Source organism: Grus americana, chromosome Z (assembly GCF_028858705.1).
Source record: "Grus americana isolate bGruAme1 chromosome Z, bGruAme1.mat, whole genome shotgun sequence".
NCBI classification, from domain to species: domain Eukaryota; kingdom Metazoa; phylum Chordata; class Aves; order Gruiformes; family Gruidae; genus Grus; species Grus americana.
Window position 1 is genome coordinate 27,355,321 of NC_072891.1, and position 26,216 is coordinate 27,381,536.

General features: G+C 37.5%; 1 protein-coding gene across 3 annotated transcripts; it reads right to left on the reverse strand.

Moving 5' to 3' along the window:
- Positions 1-1,058: 1,058 nt before the first annotated feature.
- On the reverse strand, positions 1,059-24,772 carry AGGF1 (angiogenic factor with G-patch and FHA domains 1). 3 transcript variants are annotated; one of them, XM_054811081.1, is made up of 14 exons: positions 24,391-24,772; positions 23,507-23,603; positions 22,111-22,316; positions 21,157-21,303; positions 19,083-19,271; positions 10,330-10,684; positions 8,334-8,445; positions 7,143-7,194; positions 4,909-5,010; positions 4,386-4,551; positions 4,063-4,145; positions 3,080-3,207; positions 2,077-2,176; positions 1,059-1,259 (listed from the first exon to the last, which is right to left on the reverse strand). In XM_054811081.1, exons 1-14 carry the CDS (start codon positions 24,559-24,561, stop codon positions 1,059-1,061), a joined length of 2,109 nt encoding a protein of 702 aa, XP_054667056.1. In that variant the 5' UTR covers positions 24,562-24,772. The 3 variants fall into 3 exon arrangements, with proteins under 3 accessions (XP_054667056.1, XP_054667055.1, XP_054667057.1); XM_054811080.1 differs by having other exon boundaries at positions 4,063-4,551; XM_054811082.1 differs by lacking the exon at positions 10,330-10,684 and adding an exon at positions 14,636-14,705 and having other exon boundaries at positions 4,063-4,551.
- Between the last annotated feature and the right edge of the window lie 1,444 nt (positions 24,773-26,216).

A 26,216-nucleotide genomic window follows, 5' to 3' on the forward strand; every position in this document is an offset into this window, starting at 1 on the left:
ATAGGATGGTGAGACTATCAAGTTTCCCTTACTTGGACAAGTATCAGAACTTTAACTTGACTAAAACAGGATTAATTTTTTTTCTCATTTTAGAAGAGCACTCATATCCAGCATATGCACAAGATAGTATCAAGAAGCACACTGCTTAAATTGACAATGATTTATTGTGTTTAGGAACATTCAGTAAATACCAAGCTTTCAGCTTCAATTTGGCAATCCTTCCCCACCAAAAAGCAGTTGGTTAGGGTTTTTTTCTGGCAGAATCTCCATTGCCAGCAATGGATGTATCAGAACAAGAAGTTAATAAATAAAACACACAGACAGCAGTTTTTTTAAACATACTTTGTCTCTTAAAGGCAGGATACAGATTTACTAAACAAATCTTAAGCAAGTTCTTCACAGAAGAAAGTTTTGCTAAAGCCATCTCTGAACATTGTTTTCTTCACCAATGCTGGTAGTTTATTTCATGGAGTACAGCATTTTTGAACAGTACTGGTGAATCATTTAAAAACAAGGTTCCCCCCTTCCACCCTTAAGCTGAGACATGTGACTAGTACTGAATGTACTGTATGAATTTAAGAGTAGTGTACCTCTTGCTGAGCATTTAATGGCAGTCATGAATAAACATACAAAAGAGGAAGAGGCTATATCATACTCTTAGTAGAGGTCCAGGGGCTTTTTCTTTTCTTTAGCTTGCTTTCAAACCACTGTTCAAATGTTAAAGGTGTCAAATTTAAATTTAACAGGTGGGTTTTTTACTTTCCATGAAGAATTGTGTTAAAAGCACAATTGAATAAACTTCCTGCCCATGATGAGAATCACTTTCAAGTACTTAAATTTGAATATCCCCCTCACTTCCATTCATTTCTTATTAAAAGTGTGTTTTATAAAAGCATGAAGACTACAGAAAAATTAATGTAATAGAGTTAATTTTGTATATTTTTTCCACAACTGTATTTTACATATCACCAAACTTCTCCTTTAGCAAAAGAACAAAAAAATAAATTCTCTCCCAACTATTTACACACAGGAGTTACCCTGCTGTAGAACCAGATACTTTACTCTACAGTCCCTCTAACCCAAGGTGTAATCTTAGGTGTATCCCTTTCTGATTTAGGTTCTTGGAAGTTTTCAGCAAACCTCTCTCTTGCTTTATCCCAGTTCTTTTTATTCTTGCTTTGGATGATCTGAACATCTTCAATTGAAGCTGGTCTACTGGTACCCAAACCTGCGTGTGTCTTATGTAACTGAAGGTGGATCTGTCAAATACATTAAATATTGTAAATGCAAGTTAGATATTCTAAATACTTTAAATCGTATTTTATAATACTAATTCCACCACCCCCCCACCCCCCCCCCGCTTCTCTAAGGCTGTAGTATACTTACATCTAAAAATACAGTTAAAATGATGTGTAAAATCACCACCTCCAGAACTATGATCTACAGTGCTAAATGATGACACCTGCCACTAACATTACTGTTAAGTACTCCTCACAGAGTGAATACCATATGATCCCTGTGCTGGGTAGTTTGACAACAAAAGGTATGGTGTGGCTCTGAGCAGCACTACTGCCAAAAGATGACCACATCCCTGGTGACAAAAATGGTGCTAATGTGGCTGCCGCACAGGCGCAGAACTTGGTGGCTACAGTGACTTCAGCCAGCTTTTCCTCTTGTGGCCTGTTGTCTAGCTTCATTTTTGTGCTACATTAGCCTCAAAGAGAGAAGGATTCCACCATAAGCCCATCTTTAATTGAGATCACTTAAAATTATCTCAGTACTCCTCCAGACTTTGTATTCAAGTATGAGATTATTAATTCAGTGGCTAGAAGCTCTCTGCCCTTAGTTGCTTAGTTTACTAACACACATTACTGGCATTTTCCACTGAAGGGCCAAGTCACTGAAAAATTTCAAAATACATCATTAATCAAGTAAAAAAAATTGAGATTAGTCTTACTGAGGTTATTCCTCCCTAACCAGGATTTTGAAATGTTTCAATTGAATAGTGGCTTACATTTTTCACTGCAAATACATTTCCATTCCTTTTTGCTCCAAGTAAAAACCAGAGACACCTACCGGATCCTTCATACCACCACCATCCTTTCCCAGGCCTTCCCCTTTCTTCCATCCCATCTTCTCCAACATTTTATGTCCTTTGTTGCTGTTGCTGATTTCACTTTGAATAAAGTTTAAGATAACTGATGAGAGTTAATACAAAGAATATGCTCTCCACTCAAATACTGAAGGACAGAAATGTGCACACATGCTGCTCTAGAAACTGGAACTACCAGGCTGTTCCTGCTTCCATCAAGAGCTATTTTGAAGACTGTAGAGTTACCAGAGCTATTGCAAGCCTCTGGTCAATAGCAGCTTGCTTAAAACTCCTTCCGAACTACTTGCTTGCTTTAGGAGTTAAAAGATGCAGCATGGGTGAGTGGGAATTGACTGCACTTGGCAAAAGGTGGTATTGCTACCTCACCAGCAAATTATCCTAATGCACACATTTAATTGTCTCACACTTCCTTTACTAACTTATAAGCACTTACAAGTTCATGTTTCTTAAAAAAACCCCAAACCCAAAAAGCAACTACAAAAGCAAAGGTATAAAGGAGGAAGATTAAAGTAAGTGTCATTTAAGAGGTATGTAAATGTATGTCCTATGATAGGCTGCATATTGACAAACTGCAGGTGAGAAATTCACATATGTACTATTACTGGGACTGGATAGGAAAAATATAAATTGAGACACTTGAAAAGTAGATACTATTGAAGGTGTCAGCAGTGCAGCTGGAGAGTTCCTTGATGGTTTTTAGTTGGTAAGAAAGTGATTTAAGCATCCTTACTGCTAAGTTGAATTCTGTGTGGAAGGTGAGGAGTTAATGAAAAGAGCATGTGAACTGGGAGGTGAGAATAGATTACTATGTTCTAGCTCTCCTAACACATTATATACAGGTAATTCATAATCTAACAGACTGTATCCTAGTAACTAACTGATACTTTATAATAATTTTTTAAGATTAACTAGAGAAGGGGACAGAGGATTTATGCCCCCCCCCCCAAAAAAAAAAAACCCACTTACATATGAACAGAAGCTGGACTATCATCTCTCTGGAAGGTTCCTTCACTTCCAATGGTCTCTCTGCGTTTTCCTGCTCTATCTTTGTACTTTGGATTCTTCACTGCTTTGTTGTCTTCATATTCTGTGTTCTTATAAACAGATTAAATTCCACCAAGGCAAAGAAAGCAGGCTTTAAATTCTTTATTTTTGGTAACTTCACTGCTTCCCTCAAGAAGTAAGGCAGCTTCAGCCTGTTTCATTAATTCTAAATCTTGTAACAAAAACCTGTAGTTCTCATTTAGTAGTTTCTTAACCTACAGCCATACCTTGTAAGGTATGTTATTACCATCATCGCATAATAACGTAATATTGCCAAATGCATTAATTTCACAGAGGCTGTAAAGAAATTAACAGATTCTCTTGAATCTTCTCCTGGTATGAAGAATCAATCTCTCCATATTAGCAGAAAACCACATGGACATGCCACTGGCTTTTTGTTTAAACATTTAACCTGTTGCTCAGCAACTGTTTTTTCAAAATAGATGACAGAACTAAGCACATGTATAGATTCCGTATCAATATTCTTTTGGTAGCTGGAATTTAAGAGAAACTACACCATTCTGTTTTCTACACCAAGACTTACTACAAGTCCAAGGTGTAACCCCGTAGTTAAAATAGTCTCTAGAACAGTGCAATTTAGTGCAAGTTTTATTTGCAGAAGTAAAAATAGAACTGTCTTCAGAATTCTTAACCTCAAAAGGATGAGGAGTCTTGTATGCATTAGAATGGATCTTCTTTTCCTAAACTTTTAATAGAACCTTCATGCCCTGTTACCATCATCTCTCTGTAGAGGTTTGTAAACAATCATTAAGTGTACAAAAGACAAGCTTGAGTTAAACTACCGGGCTCAAGTTTGAGTGCATTTGAAAACTTTCCTTATTCACTGAAGTCTATGGCTTAAAATAAGAATCAGAGTAGAGGTTGACTTCAAACTGTAAACTCACCTGTAAACCATATTTTACCCGTATTTGTTTTAATGCTTTTCTTCTTACTAACTCTCTCTCTTCTTTGCTAAGTGCTGGGCAAACTAAAAGGAAGAACACAGGATTGACTTTCTGATTAATAATGTAACAATGTTTTGAAACATAAGACAACTCTGAGAAATTTTGTTGTAACATTATTACATAGACACACATAACAAGAAGAAAATACATCATCATGTATTGTAGAACTATTCCTAGCTGACAACAAAATTGTAAGAAAACTGAAGTAATTATGTTTACAAAGGGCTGTAATAAACAACGTATCCCATGATAACACGACAAACCAGAAGATTCCTTTTTCCTGTCCAGGCGAAGATGCGCTCTGACTTGTCCTGGTTCACATCCATCACAAGTGTCACTGCCAGGATGTATATGAAAAGAAAGCACCGTTTCACCAATCTTCACTTCATCTCCATGCTCCAAGATGTAGGGATCACATTTTATTTTAGGCTACAGCAAAAGAAAGTTTTGGCAGGCATGTTAATTAGTTACTAATGAAAAGCATGAACTCTATTTCATTAATACTGCTCATAATTTGGTAATTCAGTTTGGTCTCAGAAATGCAGGCAAGTACTTAACTACAGTGGGTATTTCACTGTAGCAACTGCAACCACAGTGGATTTTTCCTAATATAAACTAAAAATGAAGTATTGTAAGTGGCCCTGAAACCACAAGGAAACCAAGAAAGATAGTAATGTATGAAAGAAACCAGATAATGACATTGGTAGTGATTTGCCATAACATATTTAAAATGACCACATGACTACAGTTTTCTGCAATGTACACAGCATTGTAACAGGTACTCACCTGGAGAATCTGATTTCCATTAACAACTGTTCCATTCTGACTGCCTTGATCCACAAGAACATAGTTTTGCAAATCGTGGTCAAAATATACTTCTGCATGGAACTGATAAATAGAAGCCTAAGTGAAATGTTCTTATTAAGCAAATACTTCACAATTCAGTTGCTATTTTAAACTAAGATTTCAGAACATATTTTGAGGCCTTTTAACTGAGCAGCTTTGGTACTCGAAGTTAATACAGTATCCCACACCTTACGATTTCATCCATGGGAAAGGTACATGAAGGGACTACAACAGCATCAGCTAAAGTATGCTATTAATAATATAACTATTTTGATCATAAACTGCTTTAGTATTGGAAAAGTACATAATTCTGATGTGGCAAGTATGCTTTACTTAAAGGACTGAGGATTCAGTAATACAGCATTTTTAACTGTTCTTACAGGTAAAAGGCTTTTTTTCTTGTACATTACAGCACTCTCCATTTTTCTCTTTCAATTAAAAAAAATGTGATCTCTTTCTACACCTTCAGGCTACTTGGTCTTTCATATCTGAAATCACTCCCTAAATGCCATGCTTTTGTAAATTTCACATAATTCACCTTCATCTGCATTTTAATGCCCAGGACACAATGACTAGCCATTGTTTGTTGTTCCTTCTATATACATTGTGATATTGATACTAACAATCTATAAATTTTTTGTTTGTTTTGTTGTTGCAATTCTATATAGGTATTGCTTCCAAGCCCACACAGAACAGAAAACACAACTCCTGGCCAGACTCAAAGATGAGTGCTACCTCCAAAAATGGCCACTGAGCAAACCAAAATATGGCCTACTAAGACTTCCAGTAAAAACCTGAAGTGTAAAAAAAGGGAGTGTTGCAAATTTGACAAGCAAAGACCCTTTTGGTATAGTGGAGAAAAAACCCAGGAGTCAATCTGGCAAGAAAGTGTTCATGTAAAACCAAATCTTTTCTTATCTTTGAGCAATAGCAGTCGCTACATTCAGTAATAAAAATCTATATAATATTTTGTAGATTGGCTAGCCTTTACAACAGGAATACTGCCATAATGGTGGAAAGATTGACTAGCTCATTCAACAGATAATTTCTACCTGTTTTATTGAATAGGATGAACCCAAACTTCTGAAGATTCTAAATCTGTAGTGCTGTCTTTTTTAAAATCTCACTTTACACTTAAGAAAAGCAAATGCCAAAGTGGTCCGCAGCTCTCAACTATGAATAGTGAAAAAAACAAACTGGAAGTTAACTTTTTGTTTCTACAGATGTGTTGTTTATCTTCCTGCCTTTGACTCCTTATCTGCAAAGTGAAATAACTTCTCTTATAAACAGGTACCCATGAAGTACTAAAATGGTAGTACAGGAAAATAAAAGCCTTTTGGCTACTTTATGCACCCAATTTCAAATACAGGCCTGAAAAAGTCATTAATAGCATGGAAAGATTTGCTCTGGAAATTGTTCGGTATGAAATATGGTACATAGCTGATTAATCAGAACTATCATCTGGAACACACAGAGTAAAGCATATTCCAGATACTTGCATTTGCAGATGTTTTTATCAATTTCCTTTTTCGATGACATGTCTTTGGAAATCTACATTTTCTTTTATTAAGAGTGCTGTATTTATGGTCTGTGTTAAAGCAGTTAACAAAACAGAGCACATAATTTATCTTTAATTTTTCTTAACCAGAAAAATTTTTTTCCGTTATAATCTGTCACTGAAAGAAATTGTTACATTTTCAGACTCCCTGTACATCACATTTATACAGTTGCCTTGAAGAAAAATAAAACCTGTTGCTCTGAGCTCAACTGCAAGGATTGGATTACTTTATGACAAAATTTAACTAGCTGAGATCAATATATTATATAGCATTAATACTTAACAGTAATAAGTTTTCTTCAAATTCAATAACTAAGAAATTCAAGATTCAAAGTACAGGTTTTTTTGCTGTGCATTACACTGATTAGTAAAACTGCAATTTAAAAAATATTTAGCTTTTTTAAGCTTTGAAATCACAGTGCTGTTTGCATTAAATTCCCATTAAGTAAAATACTGTATGTTTTCCTTTTTCTAACTTCATATGTGGCTAAACCCACATCTCATTCTAAAAGTTCTTTACAAAAATTAACATAAGATTTTGCAAAATTTAAAGTCGTAGAATCCAAAGCTTCATTAATATCTGATCTACCTTTCAACAGGCAGAAACAAGAGTTACCTTACTGACTCCAACTTCAGGAATCTGAAGTGTGTGTCCAACATCTTTTTCTCTGGAAAGGCAAGTTGATACATAAATCACAACAAAGTAGGAAGAGATGTGTTAAGTGGCTTACAAAATGTGTATTTCAGTTGAACCTTAATACCACATTGTTCTTCTGAGCTATTAGGGAGCTTTACAGATGTAAAACACTGTGTGGCAATATACACAGTGTAAGACTTGCTTCACATTCCTTCTTCCATCTATAAACTATACGCAGTAGGCAATGAATACGATAAAGCTGTACCTTTAAGTTTTTATTCATAAACCTGACATTTCTATCTGAACTTTTATATTCGTACAAGACCTGTAAATACTAGTCTGAACTCTGCATCCTTCAAGCTCTTCAGTGTGTCTTGGTGTAAGTCTTCAATGCCGAAGTTGAAATCTTGGTAGCATTAGACAGGTAATGCAAGCAATGAAAGAGTAATCTTGCACATTGCGAGCAGAATTGTCATTTGTTAATCTTCACATAAAATGTAACTAGAAAACTCCAGCTATAAGAGTAAATCCAAACACATTTATCAGCATTAGATAAAAGCAGCTGAAAAGGGCTGAGGTTTTCAGTAAGCACGGATGAAAGCATTAATTCATTACTAAATTCATCATAATGAACAAACTAGATTTTTTTTAATATTAGAACTAGAAGAATCCATATAGGCTAGCACAAACCCCAACTTATTATTTAAAAAAAGATAAGCCAACACTACTAGAATTTGAATGTGCGAGGAAGTCCAGGACATGCTTCCTTGTGATCCTGAATTTCTGAAGAGTGTTCTTCCATTTCTGAAAAAGTTACCTTAGTGGCCCAGAAGAAAAAAGTTTACTTACTTTCTAGAAAAAACCAGTTTTCAAAGAATAACTTGCAGCTATGCTGCCATTAGGTTTTAGACACAAGACCAAGTTCTCACTAACAAATTTTCATGACTGCTGAGCTACATTAACTGCGTATACTGTTATCACAGCAAGCATGACATTGCGTGATGTGACAAATTTCTTACCGTGAGCTAACCTAACTCAGAGTACATCACAACTGCTGCACACTAGGACAACAAGCATGAAGAGTAGGGACAAACAATCCTGAGTGGCTTCCACAGCTTTCAAAGTGAAGTACAGTTTCAGATATATATAAGAAATTTCATTCAGTTTTACCTTCCAATTGTAGCAGGTTTCACAGCTGTGATAATATAAAGTGATCCAGTCTGTAGAACTGGCGATCTTATTACAATTACTCTGATACAGGGAGGCCAGATCTTTTCTTCATCTATAATTGTAAAAAAAAAAAAAATACTGTTACTACCAATAAATTACAGTTTTACCCCTATAGACCATAGCTTTCAAACAGCTGATACATATTCAGCCATTATCTGGCTGAATCCTATGAAACTTTCAAAGAATAACTGTATAAGCACATCTGAGAGAAAACTTTGATGAGACTACTGTTTCAAAGGCTTTCTGACTACACAGTAAAGTATTAAAAATGTTTTCCTCATTTTGGTTATTTACATGTGCACAACTGTTTAGTTACAGTAGTAAAGCATAAATACATTCACAGAATTACTAGCATATTAGAAATTTATGAACAATTAGTCTTAACAGAATAAAATTTTACTTTGAGAAAAGGCAGCACCTTTTTGTATACATCACAATGCATATAGAACTTTAAATTTGACAATTTCTGTCAAAAGTATTTTTATTTGTTTTTACTCTTATTAGCAGAATGCACCAATACAGATAAGAAAAAATAATATAGGAGCCTACAGATGCATATGCTTTTTTTGCTTCAGTATCTTTTAAGTAATTATATTCTAACAGCTGTATGAATTCTGTTCTTGGATTTACATTTGCAGAAACAGTTTCCAATGATCTCAGTTAGGAATAGACATGGTAAAATGGGAAGACACTAGCTCAAAAGGTACTAGGAGGAGAGAAACTGTCTCCAGTTTTTATTACTACTCCACCATTACTGCAGAATTGATTATTAGAAAATAAGAGAAGGAAATTTAATCTGAAAGCCTGGTGGCAGCAAGCACATTCTGAATGGCATTAATCACTTGATCTGAGTAGTTAACTAATGAAAACAGAAGAAACAAACCATTTAACTGTGAGCAGGGCACAGGCAGTACAGACTTCTATAGGTTGTATTTCATTCTGTGATTTGGAATATTCCTTGCATATATAGTTCCAATTGGTTACATTAAGCTTTTCACAGATTACTTTTTTGTTTTTACAAGAGACCATTCAATTCTTGGGAAGGTCTTATGGACCTAGGAGAATACTTTTTGGTACAGAACAGCACACAGGTTTCCTCTCTATACCTGTTTCTTACACATTGCCACTGGAATAAATACAAAATAGAATTTAAAATAGTACCAAGTACTCCACATTAATCCTGGAGAAAGCTGGAGAGGAATTGTTTACAAGGGCATGTAGTGATAGGACAACAGGTAATGGCCTTAAGCTGAAGGAAAGTAATTTACACGAGCTATTAGGAAGAAATTCCTCACTGTGAGGGTGGTGAGGCACTGGACCAGGTTGCCCAGAGAGGCTGTGGATGCCCCCTCCCTGGAAGTGTTCAAGGCCAGGTTGGATGGGGCTTTGGGCAACCTGGTCTAGTAGAGGGTTGGAACCTGGCAACCTGGGCAGGGGGGTTGGAACTGGATGGTCTTTAAGGTTCCTTCCAACCCAAACCATTCTATGATTCTATCCTTTTCACCATGGTGGATTCATCTTATATTGAATTACACGATTGTTTATGAACAGTATCAGAAATATTATACATCAATTGAAGAGTGTTAATATGCAGAATTACTGTGAGGTTTGTACTAGAATATCTATTTTAGCAGCAGACTTTCTTTTTTCCTGTCACTATCCTAATCTAAACAAATCTTACTCTACACCAAGGTTTCTACACAGGAAGTTATACCCCTGAACAGCTTTTACCAAAACACCACTACTTACTTCTGGCTACTGTGTAAGTAAAGAGTTACCATACTGGTAATATAAAGCACTTTTTAATTCAAAGTATCTCTAGTCACATGTTTGTTTTTTTAAAAACTTTTAATTATCCAAGCTGTTTTCTTGTAGTTTGTTCTTAATGAGCTCCTGGAAAAATACAGTAAAACACATAAAAGCTACAATAATTCACCTTCATCTTCTGAATCTTCTGAATCAGCAGTTTCTTCACTTGTTACTTCATCCTCACTGCTGTAGGCTTCACACTCAGAATCTGTAATTTCACCTTCTTCTGGCTCACTCTCTGTGTCTGCTGTTCTACTGTCATCTGTATATGCTGCAGTATCTGGTGTACTTTTGCGTGAATATGAATTTATACTGTCTGTAGAAATGGATTCTTTGGCTGTTAAACTCTTTCGTGGTTTTGTGTCCATTTTAGTCTTCTTCCTTACATTTGGAAACTCTTCTTCTTCATTAGAACTCACTTGCTCAGTAGTGGAAAAGCAATTCAGACTGTTAGACGATTTCTGCTCTTCCGTGTCCAAATCCTGGAGGGGAGTTATAGAATGTTACATTCTTTACAGATTGAGTTAAAGTCTGCTATCAGCCTGGAAGTAAATTCTTCACTAGGAAGAATTATTTTTACAACTATCAAGAAATGGTTAAATTTCCAGAAAGTTTAGCACATGCAGTCAACAGAAAATTTCAGTAGAAATATTTTCACCTCCTATTAGACATGACTGAGACCATCTTCCATTTGGGAAAGTGACTGCACTCCTCTTCTAAACTTCACTTATTCCTTCCTCTTTTCTCACACAAAACTTAAGTGAGAACCTTGTCCTCGCTTTCAAACTTGTACAACAGCGTCTTGAATATTTTCCAGTTTTGCTTTTGTGACACTTCTCTCCCTCTCTTATTTCTGTCCCTCTCTTACTCACTTCTGTCCCTCTCTTACTTCTTGCAACTTGTTTAAAAGTTCTTTAATTGATCTTCATCATATCTTCCTCCTGTTTTTGTCTTCTCATTTTTTTCCACAATGGTCCAGAATATCTGGAATGCCCACCCATGCTTGCCTAATGACCTGCTCTTCCTCCTTTCAAAATTGGAACTTTAACAAAGTCTTTCATCAAGTTATTGTAGAGAACTTAAGTTTAATTTATGCCATGTGGAACAGTTCTACTGAGAATCCATTTTCTACTGCCTCAAATTTCTCCATTGAATACCAGACAGATTAGATCTTTGCAGGTTCTTCCATTGCCACTTGATTTCATCAGCAGGAAAAAAGACTTTTTTTTAAACTGATAAATCTAAAGTTTCAGATTAATTTTGCCAGAGTACCTTGAAAATGTAATTCTCAATCTAGTAGCCCTGATGACCATCTTAAAAATTAAAAAAACCCAAACAAACAACAAATGGCTTTAAAAGAAAAATTTTTAAAAAATCTCAAATAAGTTATTTGCCATCTTGGATTCAGAATTATACCAAATAATGCAACACAGCAGTTAAAATAAAAAACACCCTTGACTTTTTTTTCAGTAAGTTTTTTTATAGAGCATTTTACATTTTAAAATATATTAATGAGAATGTTAACATCATGGAAATTAAAGCACTTCCACAATTCAGAATTGTAAAAACTCAGCAGTGGCACAGCTGGAAGATAAACACAAGCATTCCTCTCAGCCCAGCAGTCAAGCTGTTGGATGGGACTTTACAGCATACTTTTGAAACACTTTCAATAAGACGGTAGATTCTCAGGAATAATCAGCAAATTTCAAAAGACTTCATGCTTTAACTGAAGGACTATTGGTTTGTTTAAGGTTTCTCTATAATGCATTAGCCGTCCCCCCGAATCCTCTAAGTACAGGAACTAGGAAGGAACAGGATCACAAGGTCACCTCCTACTGTTGTTTATTTAAAGTAAGAGATGTAGCAATCCTATCAAAAGAAAGACTACACAGTTCATACATGGCAGACATTAATTCCATGAGAAATCTTTTTGGCAAATCTGATTATCGCTTTTATGAATGATATTTTCCAGTCTACTTATCTTTGTATTTATGTTTGGTATGCATATTAGATTGATACCTGACATACTAAGGTGCTTTGCAATCCTGTATGTATTTCTTCCCATAATACTGTGAGCTACCAAAGTTCTACTAACCTAAACTGAAAACAGAAGTGCTATATAGTCTGCTCAAATCACAACTGAGGCAAAGCAACAGATGACTATGGTGCACTGATGCCCAAGTATAATGCTCCAACCACTCAGGTCTTTCTCCACAGTGAATCCAGTGATACTTGTTTTTGATGTCACTTCAGATATTTTAAATTAGAAAATAAAAAGGTGCTGTTTCAAAGCCTAGCTACTAAAGAGTCGACTCTCTGTTCTGGGTTGAAAACAGAAATTTTAAAAACCACTTTTATAGACAGACCAAGGGTTCTGTAGATAAATTCTGCCAATATGACCATTAAGCCTGTTCTCAGCAGTTTCTGTATTTGTTCCACTATTACTACAATCAAATGTTAAGAGAGCAAATAAACTAAATTGTTCTGTTAAGTACTCATAAAAATGCAATCTCCACATTTAGAAATCCTTGTACAAAATTGAGGATTTTAAAACTGCATTCCTAAATAATATGTATTTTGAGCCCTTTATGATTTCACAGGTTTGTATTAAAATACACATCTTGACAATGTCTAAACATTAAGCCTGAGGATGCTGAATATATTCTTAAAGCATTTGAGAGCGTCTTTACTTGTGCTGAAGAAATCCTTTTCCATTATATAGGACAACTAGTACTAATCTAAAACATATATAGCATGCATGAAAGTGTAACTATGCAAACAGCACCTAATACCTTGCCTCCATACAGCCACTGCTTAAAAAACAGGAACCATCAGTAAGCAGAATATTCAGTAAATACCATTCTGAATGACCTAACAAATACTAGCAATGCACTTCATTTCTCAATGGCAGGATATTTAACTCTACATCCCCAACTCATGACACAACACAAAATATGCAAGTATGTGCTCATTATAACCATGTTTGTTATACAATGACACCGGGCACACATTCCTTTGTATGTTGCTTTGCCTAATATACCCAAATAGTCAGGAGACCTACCCCATATGTTAGGTATGGTTGCCTTTATGTGATTCAGCTTTGAAAAACTTTGTATCTGCTAGGCATTGCCACATTATCTCTTGCTTTTCTCTCACTAAGCATGAGTAAAGTTGAGGGGTGGGATGAATCTGATCCATAACAAACTATTTCTTAACTATGGGGCTAAGTCAGTTCATATTTCTGCATCCCTGACAAAGTCAACAAAAGGTGCAAGTGAAATCAGGATATTTATGTATCTCATGAGGAGTGATCTAATAAGAATTAGAAATCACGCTGGAATTGATGGGTTTGCTTTATAAAGAATAGGCCACAAACTACTGATTACAATGACAGTCTGAAGTGCAGATTGGCCTATTTACAATACATACGTGAATTATCATAGTAACTGAAGTGCTTCTAATGAAAAATGCAAAATATTTTAACCATTTACCTATACTTTTTGCTTTACTGCAACAGAGCAAGACATTTTGTCTTTCAAAACTCCACATTTCTGTAATATGCCTGATCAACATGCACGTTCATGCAATTCTTCAGCATGTCTACAAATCAGAACTTAAAAATTATTGTAAGCATTATTAGCTTAATTCTAAGAAACATACTGTTTAAAGTTTGTCTTCTAAATTAATTTTTTACAAAGTATACAAATATGTAGAAATACAACTTTTCATAAGTGTGTGGTCTGTTGCTTCTTGGTTTGCTAGAAGTTCAGTACATGACTTAATGGAATCACGGGTACTCAACACCCTCATCTAAAGAGCTGAATGTTAGATCTTTGGCACTGACCTTCTTAATTTGAAATGTTAATCTAAAATTCAGTATTTTACTAAAGAAACATTTTAAAACAATTTGAAATAGCTCTTTTCCTCAGATGACTAAGCTTTCACTTGCTAGCACCGTTTCACAAGTACTTCAGATACTGTCTTCCACCCTATACAATACTCAAATTTCCAATGCAAAAAATCTAATTAAAAGCAGAAAAAGAGTAAAGCTTTTCCTATATCATAAAGAAGCCATTTTATACACTGGTGGACAGCTCTGAGATACAGGAAACATAAATTTGCCTTACCTAAAGAACACATAGTTTGTTTAGTCAGGACACCTTACGTTAATACAGTGATGCTAAATGTCTCTTCCCAAGTATTCTAGAATGCCATCAAAGTTTTCTTCAGATGTTTTACTTATACAGCGTTTCAAATATATTTCAAAGTCACTTTGCAGATGGACTGATTTTGATCAAATAGCTTAAAAAATTTATTAATAACTTTAGGAAAACAGGTATCTAAAACTACTAGATATTATTTTTCCTTTAATAAAAATATCTAGGTTAAAGGTAAACATCCACAGACTAATGTGTTTGGTGTCTCAACTCTACCTTCACCAGAAGCTGCCAATCCAAAAGAAGAAATCTTCAGATTAGCCATGGTTTCTGTCAATTGATGTACCTAAAGATGGGACGAATATCAGCAAAAAGTAAACTACACGTGATAAAAAAAATAAAAATCACTGCTTCAATAGTTCTATGGGAAATACTACTACAAAAGCCTTGTCTCTCCTACAGAAGTAGCTAGGATGCGTCTATAATGGAAAATATTATGGCAGAATTTAATTTTGAGCACCACACTGAAATAAAATTTATTAGACAGTAGTTTAAGAATAAACTGTAAAAATAATTTCTGGGAAAAAAATGGCATATGTCAGACCCTGCATCTAAGTTCTGCTAGGTATTTCTAACAACCCCAATCCAGCAAGTAGAACTACATGATCACTATTGCACAGAGTCTATTCTCCAACCTGTATGGAAGCACTGGCTCTAGACATTGGGCCAGGGATCACATTATCATTGATGCCATCTTGTGATTTAGTTGGGGGTTTTTTTGTGGGTTTTTTTTAAACTTTTCCAAATTTACCTATTTAAAGGTTTTTCTTCTAGAGGAGATAATTATGGTATTTCTTACGCCACTACTACAAAAAGATACCAGAACTGAACTATATGCCTGAAAGGTCCAAAGTATTGCACCTGTCCTCTTTATATGAGCTGCACAGAGGCTATCTAGTACTTCATCCTGGCAATTAAAATTCCTGATTGTCTATTAAAAGCAAGCATGTCAGCAGCATGCTTAGTTTCACAAGTCAAAACTATTTGTAATACAGAAGTTTGGTGACTGAAAAGAATGTCTTTGAAGGAAGTTCTTACATAAAACAGCAACATTCCTCAGGAGATACTAAGCATGTGAGTTCCCATCCACTTTTTTTTTGCAATTTGAAGTACATTCATTTTAGCAGACGTTCACTAGTATTTGCTTGTTCGGTAATTCAGTTTGTTAAATACAATACTATTTTAACAGATCAATTTTATTCTTTAGATTTATATTGCTTTTTCAAGAATGCTGCAATATTTGTGGAGAATATGCTTGCCATTTCTGTAGTGTTAGACATCCCAACTTACTACTTATAAATAGATAATATATGTAAGATAGATGAGCACATGAAATTCTTCACAACAGCTACAAACTAAACCACAAATAAAAAACCCTCCTGTGACCAGAAACAGGAAGTTAACAGATAGGTCCAGTTACAATATTTTTTTTTAGATTAAAAAGAGACTAACTTTGGTTTAATCAGAACAAGTCATTAAAAACACACATACAATTTTTGTAAAAACTATATAGCTAGCAGTACTATCTATGTACAAACATTTGCTGTGCTAATCTACACACACAGCTGAAATTCTCTTATTTCTTGTATTTGACAACTTTTAAGTAATGCTAAATATCAGTACTTGTTTACATTTAATCCTTTAACTGAAAAAGAGATAAAACAAGTTTAACAAGGGGTTTGTGTACTTGAGGTTCTGTAACTACTGCTCACTGTCTTCCCCCACTTCACATACACATTCTTATAAACCACCTCATCTGCATCCAGGAATAATAATGTTCAGGGGTGGTATGACATATTCCCAGAATTAGACCCTGGTATTGCTTTATTTACCCCTATTAGTTGTCCACAGACCAGGCAATAAACCAAACCATTCTCTTACTTGTTCTGACTGTAGAAAAAGAAAGTTGAGTAAAGCCTACTTCAGCCAAGAAATAAGGTAACATTTGGAGGCATTTTTCAGGCTAGCAGCATGATTTAATAACCAATTGGGAAAAGCAATAATGAAGTACTAATCTTCAAAATAATTGTTACAACTTTAATAATTTAATCAGTATTCAGTGATAGGTTTTATTTCAAGATTTTTTTTTTGTCAGGAGTGGAAGAGGGAATGGAAGGAAAAGGGAGAAGGCTGGGCATAAGTGTGTAGAAAAGCATTTCTATAGACAACACTTCAACTACAAAGTTCTACTTATACTTTTTTGGTTTTGTTATAGGATGTAAATAATACAGTAACTAGCATGAACTAATTAGTGCCTTTACCAATACCAGACCAAACTGGAGAACAATAATATTGACAAGAAATAACCAGGCATCTATGAACTGGATTGTGCAGCTTCTAAAGTACTTTTTTCAGTTTTATAACAGAAAAATCTATATTTTATTCTACTAAATCTTAATATTTTACTCTAATGTAACATTTTTTAAACTAATGAATTCTTATATGATTAAGAACCAGACAATAAGAATAAAGTATTTTAACTCAGCTATGTAAAATAGGACAGTGCTTTGTTTTTTCTAAATCTAACTGCATTTACATAACAGTGCACTGACAAAAAGGCATTCTTTTCTTTTTGAAGTTTAAAGTGGAGAGTAATTGGTTTAAGTTTCCCTTTGTATTCTCCCTTTCTTGGTTTAAAAAGAAAAAGAAAGGGCCTTGATTCTTACTATGATATTAACTTTCACTTACTGTTCACAGATGCAGAGGTCTGCGTACTACAGAACCTAGTGTTTTCCCTGTTACCTTGTTGGTCAAACAAATTAATTCACAAATAAAACAGAGTATTCAGTTCACTATCAATAGAACACATCATAAAAAGTGGATGTTTATCTCCTAGCTTGTGACTGTGCAAGCTTCACACAACTGATTTCTTAACAAAACCATCTATATAGAAATACTTTATCAATATAAAATAAACTAAACCCAAGTAGCTATTTGTAGTATAATCAGATGACAGAAGTGGATTGTGATGAGATGCCAAAAAAGTAGTCAAAATTATTTGTTTAGGTCAGAGCTATATGCGCCATAGAACTTTCATAAATACACTTGTTAATTTAGGTCAATGTGTAACAGTTCATCACATAACTAAATTTAAGAAATGTATTAATTGTACTATATGATAAAGGCTCATTCCTGCAAGCTTTCCATGATGCTTTCCTGACACATGATGAATAAAATTCTTTATTAACAATGCCTTTTGAGGGTGGCTGAATGCTAATTCAGCAGTTGCACACAGCACACCCAGAACTTGGATGCTGGTAAAACTTCCAGCTTCAACTGCATTAGCTCCCCTCTCTTAAGCCTATAGGACTGTTACACTTAGGTGCCGCTAAGTATCCACTTCAAGCTTTCAAAATGGGACATTCACATGAAGTTCTCTCAAAGAGTAAAAATTCCCATATTAGCCATGATCTATTTGTAAAATCTGTAATCGATCAGCTACCACTATCCATTTAACCTGCCTTCACTGGTTCTGAATGTAAACAGTTTCCATTTTTAAATCTTTTGGAAGACCTCACTCCTGATACAAAATTTTTAAACTCTCTACTGATGCTTTGTAACCATTATGTAAGAGTACCTGTACACTAACATAATTATTTCAGATTTCAACCAATCAGCTTGACTGAGAACTACATAATGAAATTATGCAATAGCAATATTAAGCAATAGCTTTAAAAAATGCAGATTAAGGAACACTGCAAATGAAAAAATCAATACGTTCAATTAAATGTTAAATAATAAATTTGCAGAATAAGACTATACAAGTTTGATTCAACATCAATGATAGCGTTCATTAAGAAAATGCTTCTTCGTTTAATAGTGTGTTAGAATAAAACTCCTGGTGTTTAGGAGTGAATAAGGTTTTTCAAGGCAGTCACTATGTACCATACAGTATGTTTTCTTAGCAATCAGAAAAACAGAAAGGAAGTTATGTTTTTTTATAACTTAAAATACAACTACAGTGGGCACCTATTAAGATGTACAGCTTATCCACATACTATGGACAACAAAAATGTATTGACCAAATAAAGTATCAATAGGAGAGCATAACGTGCTAAGAATTAGAACTTCACAGACATTTCATCAATCCCAAATGATAGCAGAGATACAGTAAAATGTCAACGGAATGAGGTTTGGAACACAGAGTCACAGAAAAGGGGTGGTGTTTGTATTTTCAAAACCTTCAGTTATTTTTTGATTCATCACATGAATTAAAAAAACCAGCCAGCAAAACAAACAAAAACCCACAAGCCAAAACCCTAAAACCAAACCCACAAGCCAAAACCCTAAAACCAAACCCACAAGCCAAAACCCTAAACCCAAGACATTGAAGTAACACTGAATTTCTGACATAATTCCAGTCCACACAGTAACCTGAATTCATTCTAGGGTGCTTGCTATTCAGAGAGCCTCACTGACTCAATTTTAGACACCTATACAGTTGTATTGTAATAAAACAACATTGAAAAAGGGAATCCAAGTTTAAGTTTTCAACCTTAATCACTCACTGCGAAAATTATTTGAACACTAACTGCATGTTAGCAACCTGCTGTATATAAAGAAAACAGGCATACATCCACTACATATAACCAAATCCAACCCCTAAACTGCATCATAAAAAGCCCCAGGTTCTGCATTTTCTATCTGTCAGTTCTAAAGTTACCTTATACTCATTTGCAGTAATCCGTTCTGGCTCTTTTCTCTTCTTTTTTCCTTTTTTCTCCTTGGTGCACTGAGTACTAGAGGCCTGATAAGACTGCAGATCCACTCGTGAATGAAACTGGTATCGGCCACTTTCCACATCACAATAATAATAAATTCCTGTTGCTGGATCATAATACAGTTGATTTTCCTTTATAAGAAACAAAGAACAATGTTATCATTACTTCAATAAATACATTGTTCAGAGAAACATCCAGTTAATAACCATACACTAAGTTTAAAAAATACTCATACTAAAGAACTGTGGTGGCTTGACCCTGGCTGGCTAACAGGTGCCCACCCAGCCACTCTCTCAATTCCCCTCCTCAACAGCACTGGAGAAGAAAATAAGATTAAAAGCTCATGGGTGAAGATAAAGACAGGAAGATCACCATGACGGGCATGCCAGATTTGACTTGGTGGAAATAAATTTAATTTATTGCCAGTTAAGACTGCTGGAAGATGATAAAGACAAAACACCTCTCCCTGCCCCTTTTTTCCCCCCAAGCTCTACTTCACTCCTTCATTCCCAACTCCTCTACCTCTCTTCCCCCTGCCCAAGTGGCACAAGGAGACAAGGAGTGGGGAGCTGCAGTCAGTTCATAGCAGTTCCTCTCTGCTGCTCCTTCCTCCTTACACTTTTCCCCTGCCCAGCATGAGTCCTTCCCCATGGGTTGCATCTTTCAAGAACTGCTCCAGCATGGGTCCTCCACAGGCGACAGCTCTGGCAGGGGGAACATGGTTTCACATGGGCTCTCCATGGGCCACAGCTCCTTAACGAGCTGCTCTGCTCTGGGGTCCTCCACAGACTGCAGTGTGGATATCTGCTCCAGCATGGTCCTCTTCCATAGACTGCAGGAAACTGCTTGTTCAGAGAAGGAGTGGGAGGAGGTTCTCCTTGATCTTGCTGTTCACAGGGTTGTTTCTCACAGTGCCCCCCTTTCTCCATCCCTCTGCCACATACACACTCCACTGTTGCAGTGTTTCGCTGTTTTTTAAACATGCTTTCATAGAGGCACCACCAGCTTCTCTGATGGGCTCAGCTGTGTCCTGCAGTGGAACCAGCCATGTCCAGGCAGCCCCTGACCTCTTCTTGCAGAAGCTGCCTCTGCAGCCCCCAACCCCACTACCAAAACCTTGCCAGTAAACCCAATACAAGAACATTTCCTGTAATTCAGAACATTTACTGAATAAGAAAGCATCTTTTGTGTAATTGTACCATAAACTGTAATCTACAGCCCTAAACATTTATCTATCTAATTATATCTACAAACTATGTCAACAGCAATGGTATAATTTAAGACTATTTTTTAAAGTATCCCTGAAAACAAAACAAGTAATTTTGTATACCACACACTTTTTTCCCCCCTCCAATTGACTTGAATGTAATGCTGCAAACAAAACCTCTGTTTTCATCACACTAGTTCCACTGGGCTTTGTGACAGTGTATGGATCTATATATGCATGTACATATACACACACTTCATAGGACAAAAAGAAAACCTCACCAAAAGCCCTCTTATGAAAAATGTATAGCAGAAACTTAACTATTATGACATTTTTCTAAAGAAGTATTTCTTTCCCATAACACCAAACTAGTTGGTAACCATACACAAAATACTTGTACTTTTACTTGAGTATTTTCTCTCAACACGCTTTTCATTGTGGAAAAGCCACTGACTTAGTTCAGCAATCTATCTTTTTCTAAAAAAGTCATCTTTTAGGTTAAGTTTTTAATTTTGATAGTTACAGAGCAGCTTTATAGTATAAAATTTCTACAATGCCAAGCAAGTTAAAGTAGGAGACATCAAAAAGAACTGAATTAAAATCTAAATTTATATCTTAGCCTGCTATCTTTAATTTGACTGAAATAATTCAACAACTAATTAACAAACTTCCATTACTATTAATCCTCAGTAACATGTTTTTCAAATCATAAAGTCAACTTGGATCTTAGGTCTTTCTTAACATCAACTTTTACTAATTAAACTTTGCAATAGAGAAAAAATGCCAAGGGTTTTGAAAATGATCCTTACCGAATTATAGTAGAATCCTGTACTATGGTCATAATATAGTCCTGTATTTTCATCATAAATAAAGCCAGTTTGTGAAACAGCAGCTTCTGCAGCAGCTCTCAAGCTCTCTGCCAAAGAACCCTCTGGTACTGAAGTATCTTCTGCTTCCTGATACCAGAAAGTAAGAAATTAAATTTTCTTCTAAAAAGAACCTCCTTGGTTCTTTAGCATTTTACAATGCCCTGTTTCAAATAAAACAAATTAATGCTCTGTGGACTTGGATCGATTCAAGAACTGTTAAACAAGAAGGCAAAAATCTAGCTGTAGTTTACAGATAAAACTACTGATTTCAATAGGACCAAGTCTACATCCTGTGCCTTTTGTTTTCCTCAATTTTTGAATAAAAGTCGTTCACACGAAAAATATACACAATGAATCTCTTTCAGTACATTCCTTCTGCTCTCCTTTTCATTTCAGTTGCTACATGCTGAGGCACAAAAGCCTTAAGCGAGTGAGATGGAGTGAATTATCTAAGAGAAGGCTGGATAGCAGGGGGAAAACCCCTGTAACAAAATAAACAAATAACCCCAACAACTGTCTTCTCCTTATATATTGCCTCCTTATATCAATAGAGGAAAAAAAAAAGTACACTTTAGGACAGTTAGCATGGCAATATTAAACATATTCTGCTGACAAAAAATGTCATGCTTCCAGGCTATATAGGACATAGGATTTAGAATGTGCCTTGCTTTTTTTTTTAAAAAAAGAAAATTAAGAGTATGTTACACTTGGAGCATATTACAAGAAGAACTAGTTTCAAAGCACAAGGATGTTTGTCTGCTATCATTAGCACCACACCATCACAAAAGTCATTTCATACAATGACATCAAGACCAAAAGCACATCTTTTAAATTAAATGAAATATTAAGAGAGTGCTGATTTCAATATTGGTAAAACTCCAATACTGGTATAACCTGTGAACTCTGGACGAAGTTTTCCTCTTCTCCACCATCAGCAACTTTGGTGGTATCCATCCTTAAGGGAATACTAGCACCTGTCTCTGATTCCTCTCTGGAGTTATGCTCAGTGCCTTCAGTCCCATGATTGTGCTGCACTGGCAGTTCAGATGCACAATCTTGAGCATCAGTGTGATTGTAATAATTTTCGTAGTAGTAATAATCTGCAGGGGGGAAAAAAGTTGAAGTTGCATAAATTAGCAAAGCAATATTTTACACAATGCAGTTCAAAGATCCTAAATCTTAAAATTCATGCATATAAGTAGTCTAGTGAAAATCAATTATTAGGTAGTGCCCCCACTTTGAATTTATTCCACTCTTCCTGAACAAATTATGTCTTGTTTTAAAGTTGTCATGGTTTAGCCCCAGCTGGCAACTAAGCACCACGCAGCCACTCGCTCACTCCCAGCGAGACAGGGGAGAGAATTGGAAAAGTGAATAAACTAGTGGGTTGAGATAAAAACAGTTTAATAGGACACACACAAAAAGGAAGACAATAATAATATACACAATTCAAGTGATGAACAGTACAATTTCTTATCACCTAGCACCTGAAGTTGATGCTACGCAAGACCCTCAGCTGCCCAGCGTCCCAGCCCACACATGCAAGCAAAGCAAGTCAAGGAATTCATTCACCACTTCCCACCAGCAGGCAGGTGTTCAGCCATCTCCAGAAAAACAGGGCTCCATCATGTGTAACAGTTACTTGGGAAGACAAATGACATCATCCTGAACACCACTGTGAAAGACCCTCAGCTACTGCACTGAGGTGCAGGCCCCCAGCTGCTACGTCTCTCAGCCCACCCCCAGTTATAAGTGGAACATGATGTCATTCAGTATGGAATATCCCTTTGGCCAGTTTGGGTCAGCTGCCCTGGCCGTGTCCCCTCCCAGCTTCTTGAGTGCCCCCCCACCTTCTCATTGTCAGGGCAGTATGAGAAAGTGGAAAGTCCTGGACTACTTGGCAACAACTAAAACATCAGTGTGTTATCAACATTGTTCTCATCCTAAATCCAAAACACAGCACTATACCAGCTACCAGGAAGAAAATAAACTCTATCCCTACCAAAATCAGGACAAATGTACTTTAAAAATTGGTAAAACATGTATGTGTGTAATGTATAAGACTACTATGTAACAGATTACTATGGCATGAATTCTGCCACAGTCCATGCTACATTTTATCCATCCAAAGGAATGGCTTGAAAAAATAGGAAATGGTCCCAAAGGCAAGTCAGGTTACTGAGTTTGATGCAGCTAAGGATACAGACATGAAACGCATTTTATATTTAAAAAAAATTCAAAATAAGAAACCATTCTAGATGCCTGTTTAAGCAATCACCACTCTCTCTACCTGCTTGTGACCACGCAGCATAGTCCTCTGTCTGTACTTCTATGCTAGACGTATCTTTCTCCTTCCTATTATGGATTTCCTTAGTGAGCTCTTCAACCTGAAAGAAAAACACCATGTTACAGAATACAACACTGCATTTTAGGGGTCTATGTCACAAAAGACTATCAGTCTATTTGACATTCTGTAATTCAAACAAAACATAACTGCATCATAGCTATTTCAATTGATCTTTGTTTTGCAGGAAGCAATTTTCTACTTGAATGGTTGCCATACTGAAAAACACATTTACTGCTCACAAAGGGTACAATAAAGGCAAGCACTTGGAAGAAAAATGAAAAACTTAACCAAGTTGATTTTTAAGATGCTCACCCTGAAAAGTTTAATTTCAAGTAATAATCACTGTTCTGTGGTTACAAACTGTGGCATTTACAAGACCTCCCTATTTTGCCATAGGCATCCATGGGACCCTTCTTCCACCCTTCCTTTACCTCACCTTGCTTATTAAGCTTCTCTCCTTCTGCTAAATGCAGTTTTTCCTTCTGACTGCGAAACCAGCTTTGTGGCTAAGACGACGGTATCATTCTCCCCACCACCGCCACCCCCGGTCGGTCCAAACTCGGGGCGGCAAACTCCAGCCTGCAGCAGCACCGCTTTCTCTGGTCGTTCAAGTCCCGCAGGCCGGGAGAGCCTGGCGGGCTGCGGGAGGGACGGCACCCGCCCGCCCCATGAGCCCAGCCCGGGCGGAGGGGGTACGCCGGGGGGAGTGCCGGCAGAGGGCGGGGGGCGCCGGCAGCGGGGATGCCTGACAGGGCTGGGGCCGGCTGCCGCCCGACCCGGAGGGAGAGAGGGGGTCGGGGAAGCCGGTTGCCGGGACGGGGGCCTACCTGTCTCCTCAGCGCCTCGTTGTCCTCCCGCGCCTCGCGGTAGAGGCGCTCGGTGCGGCGCAGCCGGCGCTGCACCCGCTCTAGCTGCCCGCGGCAGGCGCCCAGGTCCGCCTCCAGCGCCGCCACCCGCTCCCGCAGAGCCCGCTGCTCGCCGCCGGGCGGGGAGGCCATGCCCGCCCGCTCCTCAGCGACCGCCCGCCGGCCGCCACCTGGCGCCTGGGACAAAGCGGCGGCCGCGGCCCCGCCCGCCGACCCCGGCCATGGCGCCCGGCCGGGCGCGAGGGCAGCAAAGGCAGGATCGCGCGCGCGCGCGCTTCTCCCAGCGGCGCCGCTGCGGGAAAAGTTTCCCCTCGGCGCGCGAGGACCTGCCCGCGGGGCGGGAACGCGGCGCAACCCGGAAGGCACGGGGAGAACCCGGAAGTTATATGAGAGGCAGTGCGCATGCGCCTGCCACCGGCTTCTGGTTGCCAGGCGACGCGCTGGGGCGGGCGGGGCCCAGGCTGCGGGCGGGAGAACGCCGGAGGCGAGTCGTGAGTCGCTAGCGGGGGCGGGGCCCCTCCGTGCGGGGGCCAGCGTCGGGGAGAAGCTGAGGGGTGACCAGAAACCCCCAGAGAGAAGCGGGGTGTTAAGCTCGGGGCCTGCGTGGGGCGGTCTCGGGGCTGGAAGTGCTGAAATCTGTTCCAGCATCTGGACTCGGACGTGCCGGGGAGAGCTTGATGTCTGTTGGCGTACTCCAAGGTGTAACCTGTAACGGGGGATAGAGTGAAAAGTGATTCTAGGATGTACATTGCTCTACAAAAGTACAGCATGGTTTTGCTCATTTTTTTTTACTTTTTTTTTGTTTGTTTGGTTGGTTTTTTTGGCTTGAGATTTCTCAGTCTCTGCTGCGGCGAACTGCTTCATATCCTTCCTAGAAATTGTGGTATCTGGAGAATATCTCAATTGTAGCCATCTGAGCATTCAAGACCACTATGTTAAATCTGTGCTGAGTATTGCAGTCCTGTATAAAATTGTGTTGTTGGGATTTCTAGAGGCAGCTGCAACGGGTCCTTGGGTTTTCCCCCACAGCCCCATCTCAATATGATAATTTTCAAACCTTCACCACACAGGCTTGTGTTTCTTAAGTGTGCTTTGTCTCTGATGAGCACAATCCTTCTCGGCTGTTAACAAACAACTTTGTCAGTTTTGCACCTTGCTCCAGAAACAAGAAGTTCATCATAGTAGGTCATAGCCTAATAGTTTTTAGACCTGACAATAGTGAATGTATGACATACACAGACACCTACTCCCACTTGCAGATATGTCCTGAATAATGCACTGCCTTTAGAGGAAGTGTTCACCTTTAGAGGAAGTGAAGTAACGTATACATATCATATACATATATTTCATATTTTTTTGTATATATATTACATACAACTTTTGTTTGTTTGTTTTGACCTTTCCTTGGCTGCTGGTTCTCACTATGCTGAAAGATTCTCCAAAGGGATGAGGGCTTTAAAGTTTGCAGTGTGTCATGGTGCAGGCCACAAAGTTGTAGCCATGCTTCTGCGTCCTGCTTTTTGGCTGCTGAATACAAGGGGGTGGCTTATTGCCTGTGAAACTTTTGTCTCAACATCAAATTAGTGATTAGTTTTGCCACTGCAATCTATCTAGGTACTTCTGAAATGCTTTTAGTTTGGCCTTGTGCCATCAGTTACTAAAGCTTGGTAGCAATATGGGACTACAATAGGTTTCGGGTTAGACCTCATTCAACACAAGCAAGCTTGAACCTTACGTAGCTCTTGTGGAGAGCAGATAATACAATACTTTCAGTCTATGATTTAGAA